The 22,050-nt window shown below is 40.0% G+C and overlaps 1 protein-coding gene across 1 annotated transcript in view; it reads left to right on the forward strand.

Moving 5' to 3' along the window:
• NLK (nemo like kinase) overlaps positions 1–9,578 on the forward strand; it is a 157,296-nt gene extending 147,718 nt beyond the window's left edge. The window contains exons 9-11 of the mRNA XM_037493929.2: positions 5,336–5,534; positions 6,408–6,501; positions 8,612–9,578. Of these exons, the coding sequence (XP_037349826.1) occupies positions 5,336–5,534; positions 6,408–6,501; positions 8,612–8,666 (348 nt within the window). The 3' untranslated portion in view covers positions 8,667–9,578. The remainder of the gene's footprint in view (positions 1–5,335; positions 5,535–6,407; positions 6,502–8,611) is intronic.
• The last annotated feature ends 12,472 nt before the right edge of the window (positions 9,579–22,050 follow it).

Genomic DNA, 22,050 nt, shown 5'->3' on the forward strand with positions numbered 1-22,050 from the left:
TTTGTGAGAAATAGCCAAGCTTTTATTTGGGGGGACCAGACCCAATCACAGGACCAAGTTATTTTTGTTACACATGAGAGTACAAAGTGGATTTTCTTGTGTTTGTTTCTTTCTTTTCTTTGGTATGGGAGGTGCTTACTGTTATAGGAAGCAAGACAAAGCCTCCTTGAGGGCTAGTTCCTGCCATTAAAGACAGTTTCAACCACATAATTTGCTCCATGAGCTATTTAGATTAGGAACCAAGAACTGTGTAATTCATCAGTTCCATGTTTTACCTGCAGTATCCTCTTTCTTAGAGATCCCGTGTTTATTAATGATCTTGTCCTGCCAGGAACTCAATAGACTTTACAACCCTGAGGCTGATTTCAGGCTGATTCTTAACCCATAGAGCAAATACCAAGCACTTTCCTGGAGCCTTTTTAGACATTAATTCCACACATGAAATATAGTCCTTATTCCTTGAAAATGGGTATGTCACCCCTCATTAAATGAAACCTTTGGTATGGTCTTAGTTTACAAATTAGATATATCTATAAGAAGAAGGTACAAATTACCGTAAGAAGTAGGATGATTCTTAATGAATTTGTATAAATACATGATCATTAGAAAAAAATTTAATTTAGTTAAGGCACACTATGTAGGCACACTTTTTTTTTTTTTTATAGTTTTTTTTTTTTTTTTTTTTATAGAGGCATGTTTTTTTTTATTTATTTATTTATTATATTTGTTTGTTTTGTTTATACATGCACTGGGTACAGTCAGAAGCGCGGGAGGGTGAGAGAATTCACCAGAGCCAGAGCGGGGAGCAGAGCAGGCAGAAGGGCTGAAGTACACTGCTGAGGGGAGCAGCGGGTGGCAGGAGAGGTCTGCGCACCATGTGGGATCCTCCTCCGGTGGCCGGGGAGCAGCCGGGGATCGAACCGGCGCCGCAGAGGCCACGGGCAGCTTCGCAATCCAGCGCTCAACCGCTGCGCCACCGGGGAGGCCCTGTAGGCACACTTTTAACCATTTTAACTATCATTTCTTGTAGAACAAAGCCAATGAATATATGTTGTTGTTGTTTTAGAGAAATATTATTTTAAGTTGACCTGCTTTATCAGTTTATCATTGATATTAAGGATTCTTTTCTCACCTTCTTTGAGGGTTTGGTTAGAAAGTTTTTCATTGTGGTTTTAACCTGTAATATTGAAGGTTAGTGATACATTAAGAGAGAAATGAGTGTTTGGGTTTTTTTTTTTTTAATATTTATTTTATTTATTTATGCATATAAGAGCTGAGGTGGGGCCTCCCTGGTGGCACAAGGGATTAAGCACAGCACTGCGAAGCTATCCACAGCCTCTGCAGCCTCCTTCCCGGCCGGCCAAGGAGCTGCCCACATGGCACAGCAGACCTCTCCTGTCACACCCACTGCTCGCCTCAGCAATGTATTTCAGTCAGTCTGCTGTTCTGTTCCCCACTCTGTCTCTAGTGGATCCTCTCACCCACCGCACCTCTGGTCTGTACCCCAGTTCTTGTATGTATAAATAAAAAAATCTATTTTAAAAATAATAAAAGCTGGGGTGTAGGCCAGAGGTGTGGGGAGTGGGTGAGCTGATCCACCAAAGACAGAGTGGGGAGCAGGACAGGTGGATCTACTGAAATACACTACTGAGGAGAGCAGCGGGCAAGACAGGGGAGGTCTGCTGTGCCACATGGGTTGTTAGCTCCCTGGCTAGGGATTGAACTCATGCTACAGTGGCTGGCAATAGCTTGGAAGCACTGAGACTTTAACCCCTGTACCACAAGGGAAGCCCCAAATGAGTGCTTTTTTTTTTTTTCATCACCATTAAAAATAGAACATTAACCATAATTAAACCCATTTATTTAGTCTGAGCTAATTCTTGTTTTATTGAACTTGGGTTAAGTAGTCTGTTGCCACATGTCTGCTCCTGAGTTGGAATACCCTGACAATCCTGACTTAGTTACTAGGCTCAGAACAGGAGCCATTGTATGGCTGATTATATTAGCAACACCTATAAGTTCATACCTGAAAACAATTGTCAAGAAGATCTGATAGTAATCCTTTGCTAAGGTCCTTGTGATGTTTGTTACAGAAGACTCAGTTCCTGATCTTTTGCTTAAAGCAGAAGTCTTTAGGCAAATATAAGGAGAAAGCAGAATCCACCAGAGAATGTTAAGATCAAATGGCCCTGGCTTTTTCATTATAATAATAGCAAAAACATTAGGGAGGATGAGGAATAATAAATGATCAATTTATAAAAATTTAATTATTTACTCAAAATGGTAATAATAATCAAATCTCCAGACACCCTCATTTATCTAAAGGCAATAAATAGTTATAAGCAGTATTTTTAAAGCACAATAATTATAGGATTTTTTTTAAATTTTATATATATTTTACATCATTCTTGCTTTTTATACAGTGTATGCATTCTCCTCTCATGTGTAGTCCCCGTAAATTCCCACCACCAATTCACCTGTGTGCCATCACCATAGTCCCTTGTGCTCTTCCCACCCCTGTTTTGATCCCTCTCCCTCCCCCTCCCCTGCAGAGTGTCTCTGATTTATAGTTACCTGTTAATTTTGGATTTAATTTATTATAATTATTTTTTTCCCTGATCCCTTATTTTGTTCCCCTACATTCCAACTATAAGTGAAGCCATCGATAGGCTCTTCATTAGGCTCTTCATTAATACGTTACAGAATAATCATCAACAAACAGTTAAAAAAGATGTACAGATACCTTTGGGTTAAAATAATGTATGTTTTTGGGCCTCCCTGGTAGCTCGAGGGATTAAGCCGCAACTTTTGAAGAGCCTAATGAAGAGCCATTTTCTTTCTGGCTTATTCCACTGACCATGATCCCTTCCAGCTCCATTCCATGTTGCTGCAAATGGCATGAATTTATCTTTTTTGATTGCTGAGTAATAGTCCATTGTGTATATATACCACATCTGTAAATAGTGCTGTAATAAACATAGGGGTGCAGGTATCCTTTTGAATGACTTTTTGTTTCCTTTGGGTAGATTTCTAGGAGTGAAATTGCTAGGTCATATGGAAGCTCCATTTTTAGTAGTTTAAGGAACCTCCACATAGTTTTCCATAGTGGTTGGACCAGTTTGCATTCCCAGTTCCTTTTTCTCTACATCCTCTCCAACATTTGTTGTTTCCTGTTTTTTTAAATGAGCTGTTCTCACTGGTGTAAGGTGGTATCTCATTGTAGTTTTGATTTGCATTTCCCTGATTACCAGTGATATTGAACATTTTTTCATATACCTGTTGGCCATTTTCATTTCCTCTTTGGACAAGTATCTTAATTATTAGGATTTAAAGATTTGTTGATTTGTCTGATAAAATGATGGCAATCTTTTTTTGGAAGCTCTAAAAAGACATGAATTTATTTAGAAAATGAAAGCTGATCATTGCATAATAGAGGTTTTGACATTTTTTGCTTAAGGCCTCTCTTAGGTAAGACACTTTAGAGGACCCCATAATGGTGCACACAGACCATATAAACAGAGAGAGTACTACCAGTAGCTGGGAAAACACCAAATCTTTTCAACCCTGCATTCTCAAATTTCAGAAAATATCAGAATCCCCAGACAAACAAACAAAAGGGGGGGAAACTAGATTCCAGCTGCTGATGACAGCTGACAGGGACTTAATTTCTGACATCTGCCACCTAACAGATGACTTAATGGTCAGATGATAAAATTAAAACCCAGATTCAGTCACTGCTGCCACCAATGTGGACACAATTGACCATGCTCAATCAGAACAGAAATAGACTTGGCCAAGAACCAGACTTAATGTGCAAAAGCCAAAGAGTTCAATCCCACAAGTGGGACTGACCAGCGTTGCCAAATGAAAGGGAGCTGAGCACTCACAGAGGCCAAAACTGGACAAGGGGCTCTGTAGACCATCATTTCTTATGGTTCTGATGGCAGGCCTTTATCTCAGTGGAACCTCCAGGAATAGCTGAACTCATTGAGGAAAAAAAGAAAGAAAACGGTTTATTTGCTAAGAATGTATTCATTGAGTCCAGGTTCATAAGGATTGAGTCACCAAGTACAAAATGTAAACAATAGTGAAAGGAACAAAACCAAGGTTGTCAAGTTTACATGTGTCTGTTTGTGGTAGATAAACAGAAGCTTTCTTTCATGATTATCATATCCTGAAAGATCATGATGTGCCTTTTAACATAGCATAACAAAAAAAATCAGATAAAAGTATTTTTAGGAAATCCAAGTTTATGGAAATATTGACCATTTTATTGGCTCTGGGGGACCAGAACCATTCAGGATGACCCAGTTATTTTTTTATTTACTTGAGTACAAAATAGTTTTCTTTTTGTTAAATTGTGTTCTGTGAAATGTTCACTCATATTGAAACTGGACAGATGTATGGCCCTGCATAAATCTATTTCAAGGTAGGAACTTTTCAGAGTTTTAACAGAAAGTTATTTCTAAGTGACTTAAGTTTATTTTCTGGTGATTTATGACAATTGTTTGTTTTCCTAAGTCATATACTCCCTCTACATTGCCCACTAATTTCAGTTATTCCTCTTTACACAGTATACAGATATACAGTTTTTGTTCTACTCTCTATTGAATCTGTCCTTAAATTCTTTAAATTTTACTTTCCTCTCATTAATATTTATATGTCCACTGAGCTAAAAGGAGGGACAGTTTTTTAATAGAGAATCAAGTTTAAAAGTTGATTGTTTATGTAAACCTAAATCTAGTGTTTTAAGTATTCTGATCTGAAGTGCCAGAAAACCACAGGCAGCTGATCTTCAGACTGAGCTGGACATCAAAGCATGGCATTGAGACCATTATCTACTGCCTGGTTCCAGCAGCTTTCAGACAGGCTTTTGCCTTACATTGATTTGATATTCTAAGAGAAGAAAAGTTTCAAGCAGCTTTATAAAATTGCTACCACGATCACCTCTTTTAAAGCCTGAGACATATTTTAAAAATATGTTTTTTAATGTAAACATATCCCCTCCAAAGCTTTACATCTTTAAATGTCATGTATTTGACATTTTTGACACTGCATACATCCATTTCAAGTTAGGAACTTTTCAGAATTTTAGCAGAAAGTTATTTGTAAGTGACTTGCTTATTTTCTGGTGGTTTCTAACAATAGTTTGTTATCCTAAGTCATATACTCCCTCTACATTACCCACTAATTTCAGTTATTCCTCTTTACACGGAATATACCATAAGTTAAATATAGACTGTGTAAAGCAGTTGCTGTGTCGTGTGAAAGATCCTGTATGGACAGTCATGTTTATCTCTAGTGTTGATGTGCTGGTCTCTAAATTTGATTTCAGTCCAAAAGAATATCCGCTAAGGATGCCTTAGCCCACCCCTACCTAGATGAAGGGCGACTACGGTATCACACATGTATGTGCAAATGTTGCTTTTCCACCTCTACTGGAAGAGTTTATACCAGTGACTTTGAGCCCGTCACCAATCCCAAATTTGATGACACTTTTGAGAAGAACCTCAGTTCTGTTCGACAGGTTAAAGGTGAGTGTCATTTTTTTTTTTAACTTTGGCCAGCAGGATGTCTAGTAACGTATTTCCATGGAAAGCTGAGATGTAGATGGTGAACAAAGCGCTTCTCCATGTTTTACAGCCTTGCAGATAGCTCTTTGCTCAGGGCGCATATGCCAAGAAAGCTGTGTTAGAAACAGGTGATTTAATATTATATCCAGAGGACAGTGAGGGAAAATAATGAGTATTTTGTTCTTGTTTTCCAAACTGACTTATTCAGTTGAGTGTGACTCAAAATATATTTAGTATGTATTCACTCGGTATGATTTCATTGAATGAAACTTGAACTTTCTTCATATATAACATAGAGTTTTAAAAAAAAAACAAACCATCCATTTTGGTAATCAGTCTTTGGATGATGACAAGAGAGGAAATTTCTCCAATTTCCTATTGGAGTGGGGATGGGGATTAATGACATCCACAGTTCTGAATGATTTTGCTCTAGGACATTTAGAAGAGAACAATTCCCAAAGGAACCGTTCCAACACCTAAACATCAATTGAGCTTTTTAAGTGACTTTCCAAAAGGTGATTTAATATTGAGCACTTAAGAGGCTCACTCGTAATACCAGCCCTGTGGAGTCAAATTTCAAGACCGTTTTACTCCTACTCATGGGGTTTCCATCTCATCCAAAGCCACCTTTAGGGGTTTTGCTCACATTTAGCAGTAACCTTAATTTTGGATTCAAGAAAGATGCTTACTGGATTCTGCCTGCTATTTTATGTGTGTATGTAATTTAACTACACAAGTAGGAAATGCTCAGATGCTGGCTAGTGGTAACTGAGAATCTACTGCCCCCAAGCCTGCAAATTGGCAGGGGTTGTATGATGTTTGTTTTCTCCACAGAAATTATTCACCAGTTCATTTTGGAACAGCAGAAAGGAAACAGAGTGCCTCTCTGCATCAACCCTCAGTCTGCTGCTTTTAAGAGCTTTATTAGGTAACTATATGTATGTAATTCTAACTTTCTCATTAGAACTAAAAGGATGTCATTGTGATATGTTATTCAGCATGTTTCTGTTTTTATGTAGATTAGATAACATAGATAAAAGGTCCAACAGAAAATTCCTGTTACAAACTTTGGCTTTCATCAAAAGCCTATTAAAATCTTCAGCCTTAGTTTTTTTCTGCAGTGACGCCAATTCACTTTGGCAGTGTTTGCACAGACGACTGATGTGCTGCCTGATCAGGTAGAGAGGAGACACCCCTGCAGTGGCAGCCGGGCAGCCACAGTTCTGGAGTTAGACATAGTCATCTTGGTCCCTGCTACATCCTCACCACATGAATAATAACTGCAAGCAAGAAAATTATCTATTGAACCACTGTGTGGCCTGTTTAGAGAAGCCAAATAGGTTTATTGGCTAAAGTACTATAAACCTAGTTCGGAAACTCATTCTCTTTGTCTCTCTCTTTCTTTTTTTAATCTCTTTTTCCTTAACTTCTTGTATCAATCAAGTCAGGAGAAAGACACACCCAATAATATGAACAGGGAAGATTTAATAATAAGAGAGAAAATTTAATTACTAGGAAAAGATGCTCAAAGGCATAAAAGAAGATTCTGAGAGGCCCTGAAGTAGCAAATGCAGAAAACAGGTGTTCCCTCAAGACTGAGGAAGAGTGAGCAGGAAGAAATTAAGAGCTTAGAGAAGCCCCCTCCACCCTGAGACTAATAAAATTTGGACCTCGTTGGAGAGGGTATGGCTCAGGGTCAGGGTGACGGAGAAATTTGCCCAAAGGGCGGGGGCAGAACTGGTTCATAAGAGATCCCTATTAGGTTGCAGAGAAACTAGCCAGAAAATTTGGTTAGACCAAAGCTGGGCCTGCCACATTTAATAAATACATACATACATACATACATACATACATACATACATACATACATACATACATACATAAATAAGGCAACACCAGAACCAGGAAGGGAAACGGCTTCCTAAAGCTATGGCCCTGTATGCGGTAGCTATGGCCCTGTATGCGGTCCTTCTAGCGCCCTCTGTTGACAAAGGCTAACATTGAACCAGATGGCAAAGGAAAATGTGATGGGTTCTGACTCTATCAAGACAAAGGGTAGATTTGGATATGAAAGGACACGTCCTTCCTCCATTCTTTCCCACCTGCCTTCCCCCCTCCTTCTTCAGCCTTCTCCCTGCTTCTTTCCCTTCCTTTCTCTCCTTTTTAACTGGCCTTGACATGGTATTGAAGTTGGTTGAATTTATTGAACCAAAGTCCAGAGTTTTGTTTATAATTTTTTAAATCCAGGTGACTCATTTCTTCCATGTATTTTTTCTGTAGAAGGAAGGAATTAAGTTGCATTTTCACTTCTCTGGGGTTTAAAAGTACATTCTTGTATTTTTCCCTAGGAGTTAGTGACCCTGTCAGTCAGGTTTGTTTTGAAAGTACCTTTCAGGTGCAAGTCATTCAGTATCCTGGGCCTGGCAAGCAAAATTGTTACACACACATCCTCTCAAGTTTATAATCTAAGTTGGCAACATTATACAGACCCACAAAATAACTAATAAAACAGATCTGTGGATAACAAATACTAAGTGACTGTCCATGCTACTCAATTAATAGTTGATAAAAGAATATTTATGAGGCTCATTCAAAAATAGGTCCCTATTTAAACTCACTAGATAATTCTTCACCCTTTAGGGTTATCTTTCCTGATTGATTATAGACATTATTTTTAATAGCTACCATTTAGATTATGAAGTAGCCACTGTGGAAAGCATGTTCCCTACATTCTCTCATTTATTCATCACAATATCCTGTGGGGTGGCCAGCATAAGCCTTTTTCCATTAAATTTCTTGGTGTCACACAAGAAGTCAGTGATGTGTTGTTTTCAAGCTATTGTATTAGCCACTATATCACATTGTCTGAGTACAGATACAGATCCTTAAACAGTTTGAAGCAAATGCACCTTTAAAGAAGTTTAAAGAAACATTAAAATCTAGAAATGGACTTAACGGTTTTCTTAAAGGAAGAGCCAAAAACAAGCAACAGAAATTGCCCTTTGCACTGACCTCTCCATCTCTCCATTTCCCTGCAGTTCCACTGTTGCTCAGCCATCTGAGATGCCCCCATCTCCTCTTGTGTGGGAGTGACAGCGGAAGATGATTACTACTGAAGTTGTAATGTAGCTTTCCACTGGAGTCTGGGATTTGCAATTCTGGAGGTTAATCATGCTTGTACTGTAATTTTACTAATGAAGTTTTAAATTAACAACCACTACTTGTATGATATGAATAATATTTAGAAATGTTACTAGACTTTTAATCTTGTAAAGTGGTTGTGCTTTTAGAAGAAAAATATTTTACCCAGAGTTGCACATGTTTTATGAATTTAGTGCAGCTGTTATGGCTCACCTCAGAACAAAAAAGAATTGAACCAAATTTGGGAGTTGGGGGGTTTGTGTTTTTGTTTGTTTTGTTTTGTTTTTCTTTTATAAAATGAAGTGAGATTGTTCACACACATACACACTCACACACACACACAGAGACACATACATGACAGTCATACATTTTGATATTTGAGCCATTCCTGAAGATTTGGGGTTTTCTAAAACTAAGGAATCTAGAAACCTTGCCTGCGACCAATCATGGAGCCACGTGAGCTGATCGTGGCTGCACCTGGGGGGTGGGGGGTGGGGCATGCCACCTGAGGATCAAGCCCTATGACTAGCTTCTCATTAGAGCCGTGACAGTGATGTGTGCTGTCTAAAATCCAATGTTGTGGGTAGAGAGAATGAGTTTGTGACTAGGAGAGACTAAACCTTTGTTTTCCTTACCCAGTATAAATATATATATATATATTTAATCTATTTTTATTAGAAGTTTTTCTGCTCTTTCTTACATAAAAGAACCCCCAAGCATGCATCTTTCATGTGTGTAAATAATTAATTTCTGGGCTAATTTCAAAAGAATCCCAACATTGCTGTATAGAGAGAGAACTAGCTTGCACATTTTAGGTCTGTGAAATTTTGTGAGACTTTTCCTGCACTGGACAGTAAAAAATAAATAAGTAAATAAAAGACAAAAACAAATTTAAAAAAGTTTTAAAGCCACAAAAAAAAAGGCACATAGGGAATTATGTCAAATGTGTTTGTGTCTTTAGGCAAAGCTGTGGGAGTCTTGAAATGTCACAGTAGTAAATAACTTATTACTTTTTGACAAATTCTTTTTCTGTTGGAACACTGAATTCTTCTGTGCATATGTATATATGAATACAAATTGAAGGCCTCTACCTCCTGGAGTTATACAACTTGGCTTGTTTACCTCCACATGCTGATGATGACTATTTTTTTTTTTTTAAGTTCAATGTGGAGACTTGAAACTTGAATGTCCCTTCCAACTTTTATATTAAAAATAAAAAGACAAGAAAATTGAAGATCATTTTTCACCTGTACAAGGAATACTAATGGATCGTCTTAAAATTGGTCTAGGAAAAAACCTTGGTGTGTGTTATGGACAATTAACTGTTAAAGTTATTGTAAGTTATCTGTATTTAGCAGAGTATTTTCATCTTGAGTGATCTGAGCTGAATTTGAAGACTATTAATAAGTTATGTTTGGAAGTTTTAACTTCAATGAAGTAATTATTTGCTGTGAAAGAAACAAACATTGAATTACTAAACAAAGATGGTGCAATATCTTTGTTTTTTTTTTATGAGGCTCCTGAGAATCAACCCAACTGAAGCATTTCAATTCACTTGAATGAGAAACGTGTTTAGTATCAAAAGAGCCCAAGAAGACACTGGTGTGAAAGGTACAATCTCAGAGGTTGGTCAATTACCGTGGCACACTTACTGGTCACTTTGTACAATGTAGATTTGAAGTACAGTGGTGAAAACATTAAATGTGACATTTGAAAAAGAAGTGTCATCTGTTTTATTTCAATTCCTTTCCTTTGTCTTCTCTTCATACATCTTGTATGCCAAATTTTGAGACATTTCCTATTTATATTTCCATTTTGATCTTTGAGGTAATTGGTTGCTGTTTTTTAAAAATCTAGCTAGAAACTTGCCAAAAACATAATGAAAACTTAGTTAACAATTACCAAAGACTAATTTAAATACATAAAATTTGATAGTCGTACCAGACCTTAGCGTCTAATCCAGTGGTTTTCAGACTGTTTTTTGTTTGTTTTTTAAGCAAATGACCCTATTTTTATGTGCAATCTCACTCAAGTATATTAGAGTCCAGTACATTAAATAAAAGTGGCCTTCTCTCATTGAAGCAGACTGTGAGGCGACTTGACTCCAGCTGAGGGGTAAGTCCTGGCTGGGCCTTGGTGTGATCGAGACCTGATGGCAGACTGCCTACTACTTCAGAATATTTGCCCTGACACTGGATTTATAAATGGCATGGACTTCTCCCTGTCTTTATTGAGCAAAATCAATCAACTTTTTTTACCAGGAGAGTTGACTGTTCTAACTCACAAATACATATATCATTTATTCAACAAACTTAAGAAAACTAATTTTTATCATTTTTAAGAGAGCAGCGAGTCCTTGGTAATTACTAAATACAGGATTTCTAGAGCCAGTGGAGTCAGTATGGACCGAAAAGTTAGGGCTGTAATCAAGTATTTGCTTTTCCTCTGCGGTATATCATTTTTACGTGTTCCTTTTATGTTAAAATATGTTAAAGAATAGAATGCAAGATTTGCATACATTTTGAAATTAAGATAGCTTTGGCATGGCTGTTTCCCACTATTCTCCAGTAACATCCAGACAGCCTGACAACCGTAAATGGACATTTTAGAGTCTCCTCTGCGGTTTTGACTTTCCACCTCACCTACATTAAATGTTCTTTCCTTGGTGTATGTAACACCTCTCTTGCTTTTCTCCCTGTTTTGAACCACAACTCTTTCTCCCTTTACAGGCTCTGTCCTCTGCTTAATCCTCAAATGTTTTGCACCCCAGGCTAGTGATCAGTCCTGGGTTTTCTTCCTACTGTAAAAGCCACAGGTTCTTGACTTGGCTACTTGGTAGAATCACCTGGAAGACTTTGAGAAAACCCAGTGCGTAGGCTACACCACCAGATCAATTAAATCAATCTCTGGAGGCAAGGTCAGGTATCAACTTGGTGTTGTTTTGTTTTGTTCCTGTTGTTTTGTGGTGATTTTTTTTTAAGCTCTTCAATTGAATCCACTGTGCAGACAAGATTGAATCCACTGCTGGACACTCTCTTCTTGTGACCTTCTTACCTGTTCTCATAGCCTCCTAAATATAGGAGGATGGTAGATCTCTTACCTATATACACAGAAAGAGGGCACAGTGGGGACCCAGCCCAGACCCCACCTCCTCTTTACACTGGTTAGGACCTATGCCTGGTGGGGGAGGTGGGACAGGGGAGGGTGTAGTCCTGACAACGCAATACCAGATGTTTCTCTTTTTGTGAGATAGAAGAGAATCACTTAGGTGACAGTGCTCCATTTGCTTCCCACCCCTGGATCCTGGACACAGGCTGAACCATCTACCACATTACATAAGTCAGAAATTAGAGTTCTCCTCACTCCAATCTTAACTCAGATTTCAAACATCTAGTTTCTCTCTCAGATTTGAAATATCTTGAGTCAAACACATGGTAACATTTTTCCCTACACTTTTTTGTTTAGTGACTTTTTATCAGTGAGTGAACAATACCTAGAGATTTGGAAAGAAGAGGTAGATTACATGTTTGCAGTTGGTAGAACTTTATTAAGTGGATCTTGCTAAGAGGTCAGGGTTTATGTTAGGTAGCAAATTTCAGTGGTTTCTACATAAAGGGAGATGGGTTTATTTTAACTTTTATTTTGATAATATTACTAATTTTCACAGTTTATCCTCAAAAAACTACCTTCATCCAGTTCTTTTTTTTTAATATTTTTGTTTATGCATGCAAGAACTGGGGTATAGGCCAGAGGTGCAGAGGGTGAGAGGATTCACCAGAGACAGAGTGGGGAGCAGAACAGGCAGATGTGCTGAAACACACTGCTGAGGGGAGCAGCAGGTGAGACAGGAGAGGTCTGCTGCGCCATGTGGGTTAGCTCTCTGGCTGGGGATCAAACTCATGCCACAGTGGCTGGTGATAGCTTCATTGCTCTGAGACTTAACCCCTGTGCCACCAGGGAGGTCCTTCATCCAGTTCTTAATTACAACCATTATATTGTGGTTTTTAAAAATGAATAGCTTTCCTTGAAGTTTTTGAGAAGAAAGGCCTTGTAAACACAGTACTGTGAGTTCCTTTTTAAAACATACACGTTTTAAATATCTTTATATAATATAAATAAATATAAAATATTTTTGATAAATATTTGATACATTTTTTGATTGATAATATACCTACAACCTATAAAGGTGTGATGAAAAGGAAGTAGGCTCCCTAGAGGCAAACCACTATTTCCAGTTTCAGTGAATGGCTGCACAGATACTCTGCACAGTCAAGCTTACAAACTTTGATAGGAATGGTAATGCACAGTTCTGCACTTTGCTTTTCCACTTGATATATGTGGAAGATTCACATCACCACACACGGAGCTAATTCTTCTCATTTGAGCCACTTTTTTAAGTAAACAATGAATAACTTGAATTCATTTTCCTCTTAATTTTGTTTTGATGTGCCATTTTTTTCCCATGAAGATAAATAATTCAAGGTAGAACGAACTAAGCAACTTTCTGCAGGGTAAGTCATTGTGCATGTGTGTAGTAGCACATGTATTTTGAATCATTTATTACAATTGTTTAAAGACAAGTATTGAAACCAAATATTGAAAAGAACTAGCCATTTTTCCCATCTCATTCAACAATGGGATAATCAGTTTTGCCAGATGCCTGTGTGGTGCTCACTACTCATTTTTGTATCATTCCCTACTGTTGCTAACACTCATATCATGCAATTACTTCAGTTATTTTGCAAACAAGGACCTTAAAAATTAACATGTCTTCACATATATCATCATTCATATAGCAAATAAAGACCAACAGAGTAACCCAATCATTAATAGCCATGCTTTTCATCTATCAAGTATCCAGCAAAGTTCTGCAACCACTTGTTTGTCTTGAGAGAGTACACAAGAACATTGAAGCTTTCATTTCCAACAATATAGATGATTAAATATGCTTGAGCCTTCCTATTAAACACATAGGAATTTTTGATGAACTTACAGAAAGAGGGAGTTCTTTTTTTGTTTGTTTGTTTAAAGATTTGTTTATTTATGCATATAAGAATGGGTATAGGCCAGATGTGCAGTGGGGTGAGATGATTCACCAAAGACAGAGTGGGGAACAGAACAGGCAGACTGCCTGAAATACACTGGTGAGGGGAGCAGCTGGTGAGACAGGCGAGGTCTGCTGCGCCATGTGTGTGGCTCTATGGCCAGCTGGGGATCGAACTCGTGCTGCAGAGGCTGCGGATAGCTTCACATTGCTGTGCTTAACCCCCTGCACCACCAGGGCGGCCAGAAAGGGAATTCTTTAGAGACCAAAATCAAAGATCATGAAGCCATGGCTTCCTTAAGGCCAACTGGTAAGAATAGTAACAGTTAATACTATAGCCAATGTTTTTTGACTAAGTACTGTATGTCAAGCTCTGCTGTAAGTAACTTTATAAATATTAACTTTACAAGAAGCTACGATGTAAATACTATTATTGGCTCCATCTCAGGAAAACACTGAGATTCAAAGAAACAAGTTAGAACCTTGACTAGAACAGCTAGATGGGAAACAGGAGACATAGCCTTGAGCTAAAACCTTAGACTCCCACATATAGCTGAGACATTCAAAGGGTTATTTCTTTAGTGAAAGGGGAGTAGAGGGGAGAAGAAAAGCTGCTTGCCACAAGGAAATGTGGTATTGCCTTAGCTCTAGGTAGGGACAAAAATTTTCCAGAATTCTAAACTTTGTCTTTAGAGTTCAGATTTATACTCCCACCAAGGCCGGGAAAACTCCTGAGATTAACTTAAAAGTGGCACTCGGTTGTACCCTGGGGTGCCTGACAAAAGCAAAACACATCCAGCCTCAGCTGGGGCCTCGGAGGATTTCAATCGATTATAAAACCCATCCAAATATGAATTTACAACCAAACTGCAAGAAACAAGGAAAAAAAGTCACTATATGTAAGGGATAATCACAAACCAGGTTTTCCTTTTTTTTTTTTTTTTTTGTGGGACCCTCGCAGCGGCTGGGGAACGGGCCGGCGCTGCAGAGGCTGCGGGCAGCCTCGTAGCCCAGCTCTCAACCACTGCGCCACCAGGGGAGGCCCCACAAACCAGCTTTTTCAAATAATGTAAGTATTGGACACAGAATATAATATGACTGCTTAAAAATGTTTAGGAAACAAAGGACCATATCAAACAAGCAAGGAATAAAAGTCACTAAAATGTGACCAGGCAAATTTGAAAAATAATCAAAAACTAAACATTCCCAAAAGTCACTGAAAGTAAAAATAGAATGCGTAAGTTAAACAGCAGATTGGTCCCAGCCAAAGAAATTATGTAAACTAAAATTTGTGGAAAATTACCCAGTATACATTATCTTTATGCAGCAGAAATGCACAAATGCATGGAAAGTAAAAAATATTAGTAGACTTGGGAACAGAATGAAAAAGGTCAACTCTATATCAAATTGGAGTCCCAGCCAAAGATAACAGGAAAGTGGAATATTAAATAATCACTGGACATTTCCTAGATTTGATCATAGTTAGAAATCATTACATTTAGGAGGCACATCATAAGCAAGATAGTGTTAACACTAAAAAATAGCAGTCTTCTATGTAACAGGAGAATTGCCTAAAAAGAATACAAGTTGAGGCTTGAGTTGCAACAGCAACAATTGAAGCTGGAAGACAATGACACCATCAAACTTTTCAGAGAAAAAACTTGAAATTTTTGACTTTTACGAAGACAAAGATATTTTCAGGAATCATATTTGATTTACTATCAACAAACCCTCACCAAATGCTAAAGAATGCCCTTCCAGAAGATGAAAACGAATTACTAAAAGCAGATCTTCAAAGCAAAAATGGCGACCGTGTGAGGAAAACTAAGCAAGCACAGACTCACAAAGAGACCATGTGAGGAAAACTAAGCAAGCACAGTCTCACAAAGAGACAAGATAAATTAGGTACATCTCCCCCCAAGGACAAATGAAGACTCCAAAGGTACAGAGGCTAGAGAACTCGAGTACGTTTTCTGCCAGCCGATTCTCCCCCTTCACAATCACCATTTGCCCACTTTACAAAAAAGCAAACTTCTTACACATCTAAAGTATTAGTGTGGCACAATGTCCCTATAAAAACTTATAGGTTGTCAAGTAACAGGGCAATAGTATAGACAATTTGAAACAGTTGTCTATAAAGACCTCACCTTTTTCACTACTGTCAAATAATGCAACACTGGGAGAGAATTCCTTGAAAGTAAAGCAAAGAAAACATTCTCAAGAATATTGAGAATGGCAGCATTTTACTTCATCTAGGCAAAAGATTCTTGTTATAACTGTCTTAAAATTCAGAAATGAGGTGTTGGTGTGTTGGGTTGTTTTGTTTTTTGTTTTTTTTTTTAATGAAAATATATATAAAATAAAGCCATGGGGCCTCCCTGGTGGCGTAAGGGGTTAAGACATAAACTATGGGGCCTCCCCTGGTGGCGCAGCAGTTGAGCGCTGGGCTGCGAGGTGGCCCGCAGCCTCTGCAGTGCCGGTTCGATCCTTGGCTGCTCCCCGGCCACCAGGGGAGGGTCCCACATGGCGCGCAGACCTCTCCTGCCGCCCGCTGCTCCCCTCAGCAGTGTACCTTGGTCCTTCTGCCTGCTCTGCTCCCCGCTCTGGCTCTGGTGAATTCTCTCACCCTCCCGCGCTTCTGACTGTACCCAGTGCTTGTATAAAAATAAAATAAATAAATCTTAAAAAAAAAAAAAGAATTAGTTGGAATCTGCAGCTGGATAGTCAGACAAAAATATATTTAAGGATTTTTAACATTTCAAAAGATAATTACAATTGTTGGCTAGGATATGAGAAATTGTAATCCTTGTGCATTGCTGATGGGCCTCTGTGGAAAACTGGCAATTCCTTAAAAAACTTAAGGTTACCATGCACTTCCATTTCTGGGCATAGACACAAAAGAATTGAAAGCAAGGACTTGAACAGATATATCAGACATAAGAGCCAGTGTTTAGGGCCTCTCCGGTGGTGCAGCGGTTGAGCACTGGGCTGTGAAGCTGCCCGCAGCCTCTGCAGCTCCAGTTTGATCCCCGGCCACAGACCTCTCCTGCCACGGCCGCTGCTCCCCTCAGCAGTGTACTTCGTCAGTTTGCCTGTTCTGCCCCCACTCTGGCTCTGGTGAATTCTCTTACCCTCCCGTGCTTCTGACTGTACCCAGTGCTTGTATAAATAAATAAATTAATTTTTAAAATGAGTTCTTCTTTAAAAAAAAAGAACCAGTGTTTATACATTTTATTCACAATAGCCATAAGGTGGCAAGTCATGTATATGGACAGATGGATAAACATGGTATATAGAGTTATTATGCAGGTTTAAAAAGGAAGGAAATGCTGACACATGCTACAACATGGATGAACCTTGAAGACATTATGCTAAATGAAATAAGTGAAGCACAAAAGGCCAAAATTGGATGATTCTACTTGTATCAGGTACCTATAACAGTCAAATCCATAGAGATAGAAAGTAGTATAGTGATTAGCAAGAGGGTAGGGGGGTGAGGAGTTACTGAATGAAAATGGAGTTTCAATTTAAGGCAAAAATTCTGGAGATTGATAATAATGAAAAACTTTTTTTATGCTTTTTTTTTATAGAGGCATGTTTTATTTATTTATTTATTTTATTTGTTAGTTTGTTTTGTTTATACATGCACTGGGTACAGTCAGAAGCATGGGAGGGTGAGAGAATTCACCAGAGCCAGAGCGGGGAGCAGAGCAGGCAGAAGGACTGAAGTACACTGCTGAGGGGAGCAGCGGGCGGCAGGAGAGGTCTGCGCGCCATGTGGGACCCTCCTCCGGTGGCCAGGGAGCAGCCGGGGATCGAACTGGCACTGCAGAGGCCGCGGGCAGCTTCGCAACCCAGCACTCAACCACTGTGCCACCGGGGAGGCCCATGAAAAACATTTTAAAGACAAGTTTTGATTGATCTATACACTTATTTTTAAAGATTTGTTTATGCATACAAGAACTGGGATATAGGCCAGAGGTACGGGGTAAGTTAGAGGGTTCACCAGAGACAGAGTGGGGAGCAGAACAGCCAGACCTACTAAAATACACTGCTGAGGGGAACAGCAGACAAGACAGGAGAGATCTGCTGCCCCATGTGGGTCAGCTCCCTGGCCAGGGATTGAACTCATGCCGCAGTGGCTGGCGATATCTTGATAGCACTGAGACTTAACACCTGCACCACCAGGGAGGCCCTGATCTATAGGCCCTGATCAAGAGTGTATGCTCTTGATCACTGTAGTTTTACAGTAACTTGAAAGTAGGAATTGTGAGTCCTCTAACTTTGCTTTTTAAAGATTATTTTGGCTATCCTGTGTCCCTTGCTTTTCCATATGAATTTTAGGATCAGCTTGTTAATTTCTGCAAAAAGCCAACTGAGATTTTGACGGGGTTACATTGAATCTATAGATCAATTTGGGAAATACTGCCTTTTTTAACAATACTAAATCTTCTGCTCCACGAACATGGGCTTTCTTGCCTCTTATTTAGCTCTTCTTTCAATGAATTGTCATGTTCAGTGTACAAATCTTGCACTTTATTAAATGTATTCCCAAGTGTGTTATACCTTTTGGTTGAATTTATTTTTACATTGTTCATTGCTAATATATAAAAATACAACTGATTTTTTTATACTGATTTTTACCTTGTAACCTGACTAATCTCGTTGATTAGTTCTAATAGTTTTTAAATGTTTTCTTTGGGATTTTATGATGAAGTCTAAAGGCCTTTGAAAAAAACATTGTAATCTAAACAAAAGGCCAAAATTGTTTTTCCTAACTTTAAAAAGGAATAATAAAAAGTTTCTGTTCTGGTTTTTTTTTTATTTTTATTTTTATTTTAAAGAGTTATTTATTTATGCATACAAGAGCTGGGGTACAAGCCAGAGATGCGAGGAGATGAAAGGATTCACCAGAGACAGAGTGGGGAACAGAACAGGCAGACTGACCAAAGTACACTGCTGAGGGGAGCAGCAGGCGAGTCAGGAGAGGTCTGCTGTGCCATACGGGCTGCTCCCTAGCCGGCCTGGGATGGAACTTGTGCTGCAGAGGCTGTGGATTTCTTCACAGTGCGGTGTTTAACCCCTTGTGCCACCAGGGAGGCCCTGTCCTGATTTTTAAAAAGATGTTCATGATGCCATTTAATAACAGGAGCTTTTTGTTTTTATTTTTTAGGGAAGTTAGGCTTGGCTATCTCTGTCCTGCTGAAAACTATTTTGAAAAATGTCAAACCTATTGAACAACATGAAGAAATAGTATAATGAAATCTCATGTACCTTTCACTTAGTTTCAAACACTACATTTGCATTATTAGTTTCTCTATACACAAATACATATATATACACATACATATATATACTTATGTATATAAAGGACAGCTTTTTCCTACAGCACTACTGTAATCCCAAACTGCCTTGCTCAAGATCTCCCACTGTCTCCCCATTGTCCTGACATCAAATCTGTTGACTCTTAGCTTCCCAAACCAGTAACCTGACTTCTCCTCACCAAATCAAACATACCCCTCCTACCTGACAAGCAGGACTGGGACAAGGAGGAGGTGAATGAGACATTTTACTCAGGTGCAAAATTTAGGTGGGCACCAGAAAACTCAGGAATCAGGATAAATAGTATTTTAATATAGTATCTTTAAAAGTCATAATGCAAAAAGATCTTAATATGCAAGTTTTAAGCAAAGTTTCATAATTAACCTCCATCTATTCTGCAGACCCTCCCAAGTACATAGGTTCTTTGAGTGAAGATCACTTGGTACAGCTGGCCTGCTGCCCTCTGCCTGGGTGACACCCATAGAACTGGAGAGATCATTCTGAGTATCCCCACACCACCCCCTCCCTACATCTCCAACACCGACAGAATCTTGGCTTTTTGCTAATGAATATATAGTTTGCCTTTGAAGTGTGGAGGCGTCTGCTAATTCTAGAGCCACAGCAGTTTCCAGGTCTTATCATTTTCCATTAGCAGCAGAACCTCTTGAAATTTGATATATCTACATCTTGCCATTGGTTGGCTGTTCTTACACCCAGTGTTCCCTTCACAATCACACTAGGTGACAATTTCTTGATGGTAGAGGAGTCTGACTGCTAGTTCTCTCAATGATGACCCCGGCATTGTTAGTAAACTACCGTCTTGCAGGAAAAATGTAGAGACAAGTATTCAGATCAGTGTCGCTCAGAGTGAAAGGAATAAATGTGTCAGAGACAGCAGCAATGCCACCAAATAGGGCAATTGGGAGGGGGCCTGTGACTGCTTCTAAAAATTCATAGGGATGGGGGAGGAGGGCTAGGGAGGAGAGGTATATTTTAAGGAGAGAGAAAAGAGAATAGTAGAGAGGAGAGGAAAGCGCTTTGTACAGTTGCTACCGAAGAGGTTAGTGGCAGGTTTGTCATGGGCCTTCCAGCATTGTTCAGCTGGAGTTACAATGCCAGAATCCTGTTTCCACCACCACGGCTGGGTTAATGGTGTTTGTCTCACCACAATACACATAATTTTCAAAAGACACCAAACTTTGCCTCTTCCCCTTCAGGATAGGGAAGCTATCAGGGCTTTTTCTTTTTTTTTAAAGATTTATTTATTTATGCACACAAGAACTGGGGTATAGGCCAGAGGTGCAGGGGGTGAGAGGATTCATCAGAGGCAGAGTGGGGGGCAGAACAGGCAGATGTACTGAAATACACTGTTGAGGGGAGCAGCGGGCAAGACAGGAGCGGTCTGCTGTGCCAGTGGATTAGCTCCCTGGCCAGGAATCGAACTGGTGCTGCAATGGCTGCGGAGGCTGCAATGGCTGTTGTGCCAACAGGGAGGCCCTTTTTTCTTTCATCATCTTTCACCAAACACTCGTTTTGGGTGATAAATCTGCTGATTAGTCATGTCCCTCTCCCCAGGGCCATTTTTGCCTTCTACTGCTTATCTGACCTCATCAAATTAAGAGTTGCGGTTCCCCCACTAAGGAATTTCAAACAAGACAGCAGCTGGAAAGATTTGTTTTTGGACAGGGGCCTTTTAGTAAAAGTGCTTGGCCTTGAAAATCTTTATCGACAGATAACAAACTTGGCTAGGTGAGGTGTTTTTTGAGGAACAGCCACATTAACAGCTGTGCACTTATCATGTTCCCTGGGCAAATACCAGCTTAGGGGCCCCGTACACCCTCCCCTTAGCAAGCCATTACAATCAGCAAGGAGTGCAGGTTAAAAGGGGCCGCTGTCCTGAAAGCGCGTATGGCTGTGTGGGGAGTGCTCCAACCTGCCCTGGAGGCCCTGGGGAATCCAGGACTTTGTGTTCTGACAATGTCCACTCACCCAGGCCGGCCAGCCCTTGCTCACCACCCCAGAAGAAACCACCACTTCCCTCCCCTTTGTGCTCTCCATCCACCCTGCCGATTGTCCCCAATTTTCCCCATTCCTTAACCACCCCCACCCAGTACTCCTCCAGAGGCCAAACCCCTCTACCAGGGGCTAGCAAGCCCCTCTGTACCCTCACCCTCACCTCCCACAGTAACTGACACCTGGTTCCTTGTCAAGGACTCGGCCTCCCCACCACCCTCTTCAGCACAGGTTGTTTGTTTTCTCACACTCCACAAGCTCAGGGTCTGGAGGTGGGGTTACCAGGCCCCATGGTGCCCAAGGCCAGGTCCACACTGTTGCCCCTCCACTCTCAAGTTTATGCCATACCTCGGCCCATGCCCTTCTTCCTGGCTAGTCTGCTTAAATACCAAAGCAAGTATATAAGCAAGGGGCTCACAGCCTTCTCTCCAACCACCTGCCACCATCATCCTAGGTGGCCGGGGGGTTGATCCATTCCACACCCTGAGTTCTCTGTCCTTTGACCTTAACCCCAAAGATCTCCTCTACTCCACAGGCAAAACATCCCCCCCCAACACCAGGAACTCAGACATTGCATCCCTTGGCATAATCCCCCATTCATTCACTCACTCCCATCATGCTGGCACCTCTTCCTCAGGAAAATCTCATATCCATTCATGCCTCCACTTTCTCCCAGGCTACCAGCCCCTTTGGCCTCATGTTGCTCTCTATCCAGCTACCTATCTTTTTTTTTTTTTTTTTAAATTTCTGCTGCTTTTTTTTTTTTTTAAAGAATTATTTATTTATACAAGCACTGGGTACAGTCAGAAGCGCGGGAGGGTGAGAGAATTCACCAGAGCCAGAGCGGGGAGCAGAACAGACAGACTGACAAGACAGACTGACGAAACACACTGCTGAGGGGAGCAGAGGGTGGCAGGAGAGGTCTGCGGTCATGTGGGACCCTCGCCAGCGGCCGGG

Source organism: Talpa occidentalis, unplaced genomic scaffold, assembly GCF_014898055.3.
Source record: "Talpa occidentalis isolate TD23 unplaced genomic scaffold, MPIMG_talOcc4v2.1 talOcc4.7, whole genome shotgun sequence".
NCBI lineage: Eukaryota > Metazoa > Chordata > Mammalia > Eulipotyphla > Talpidae > Talpa > Talpa occidentalis.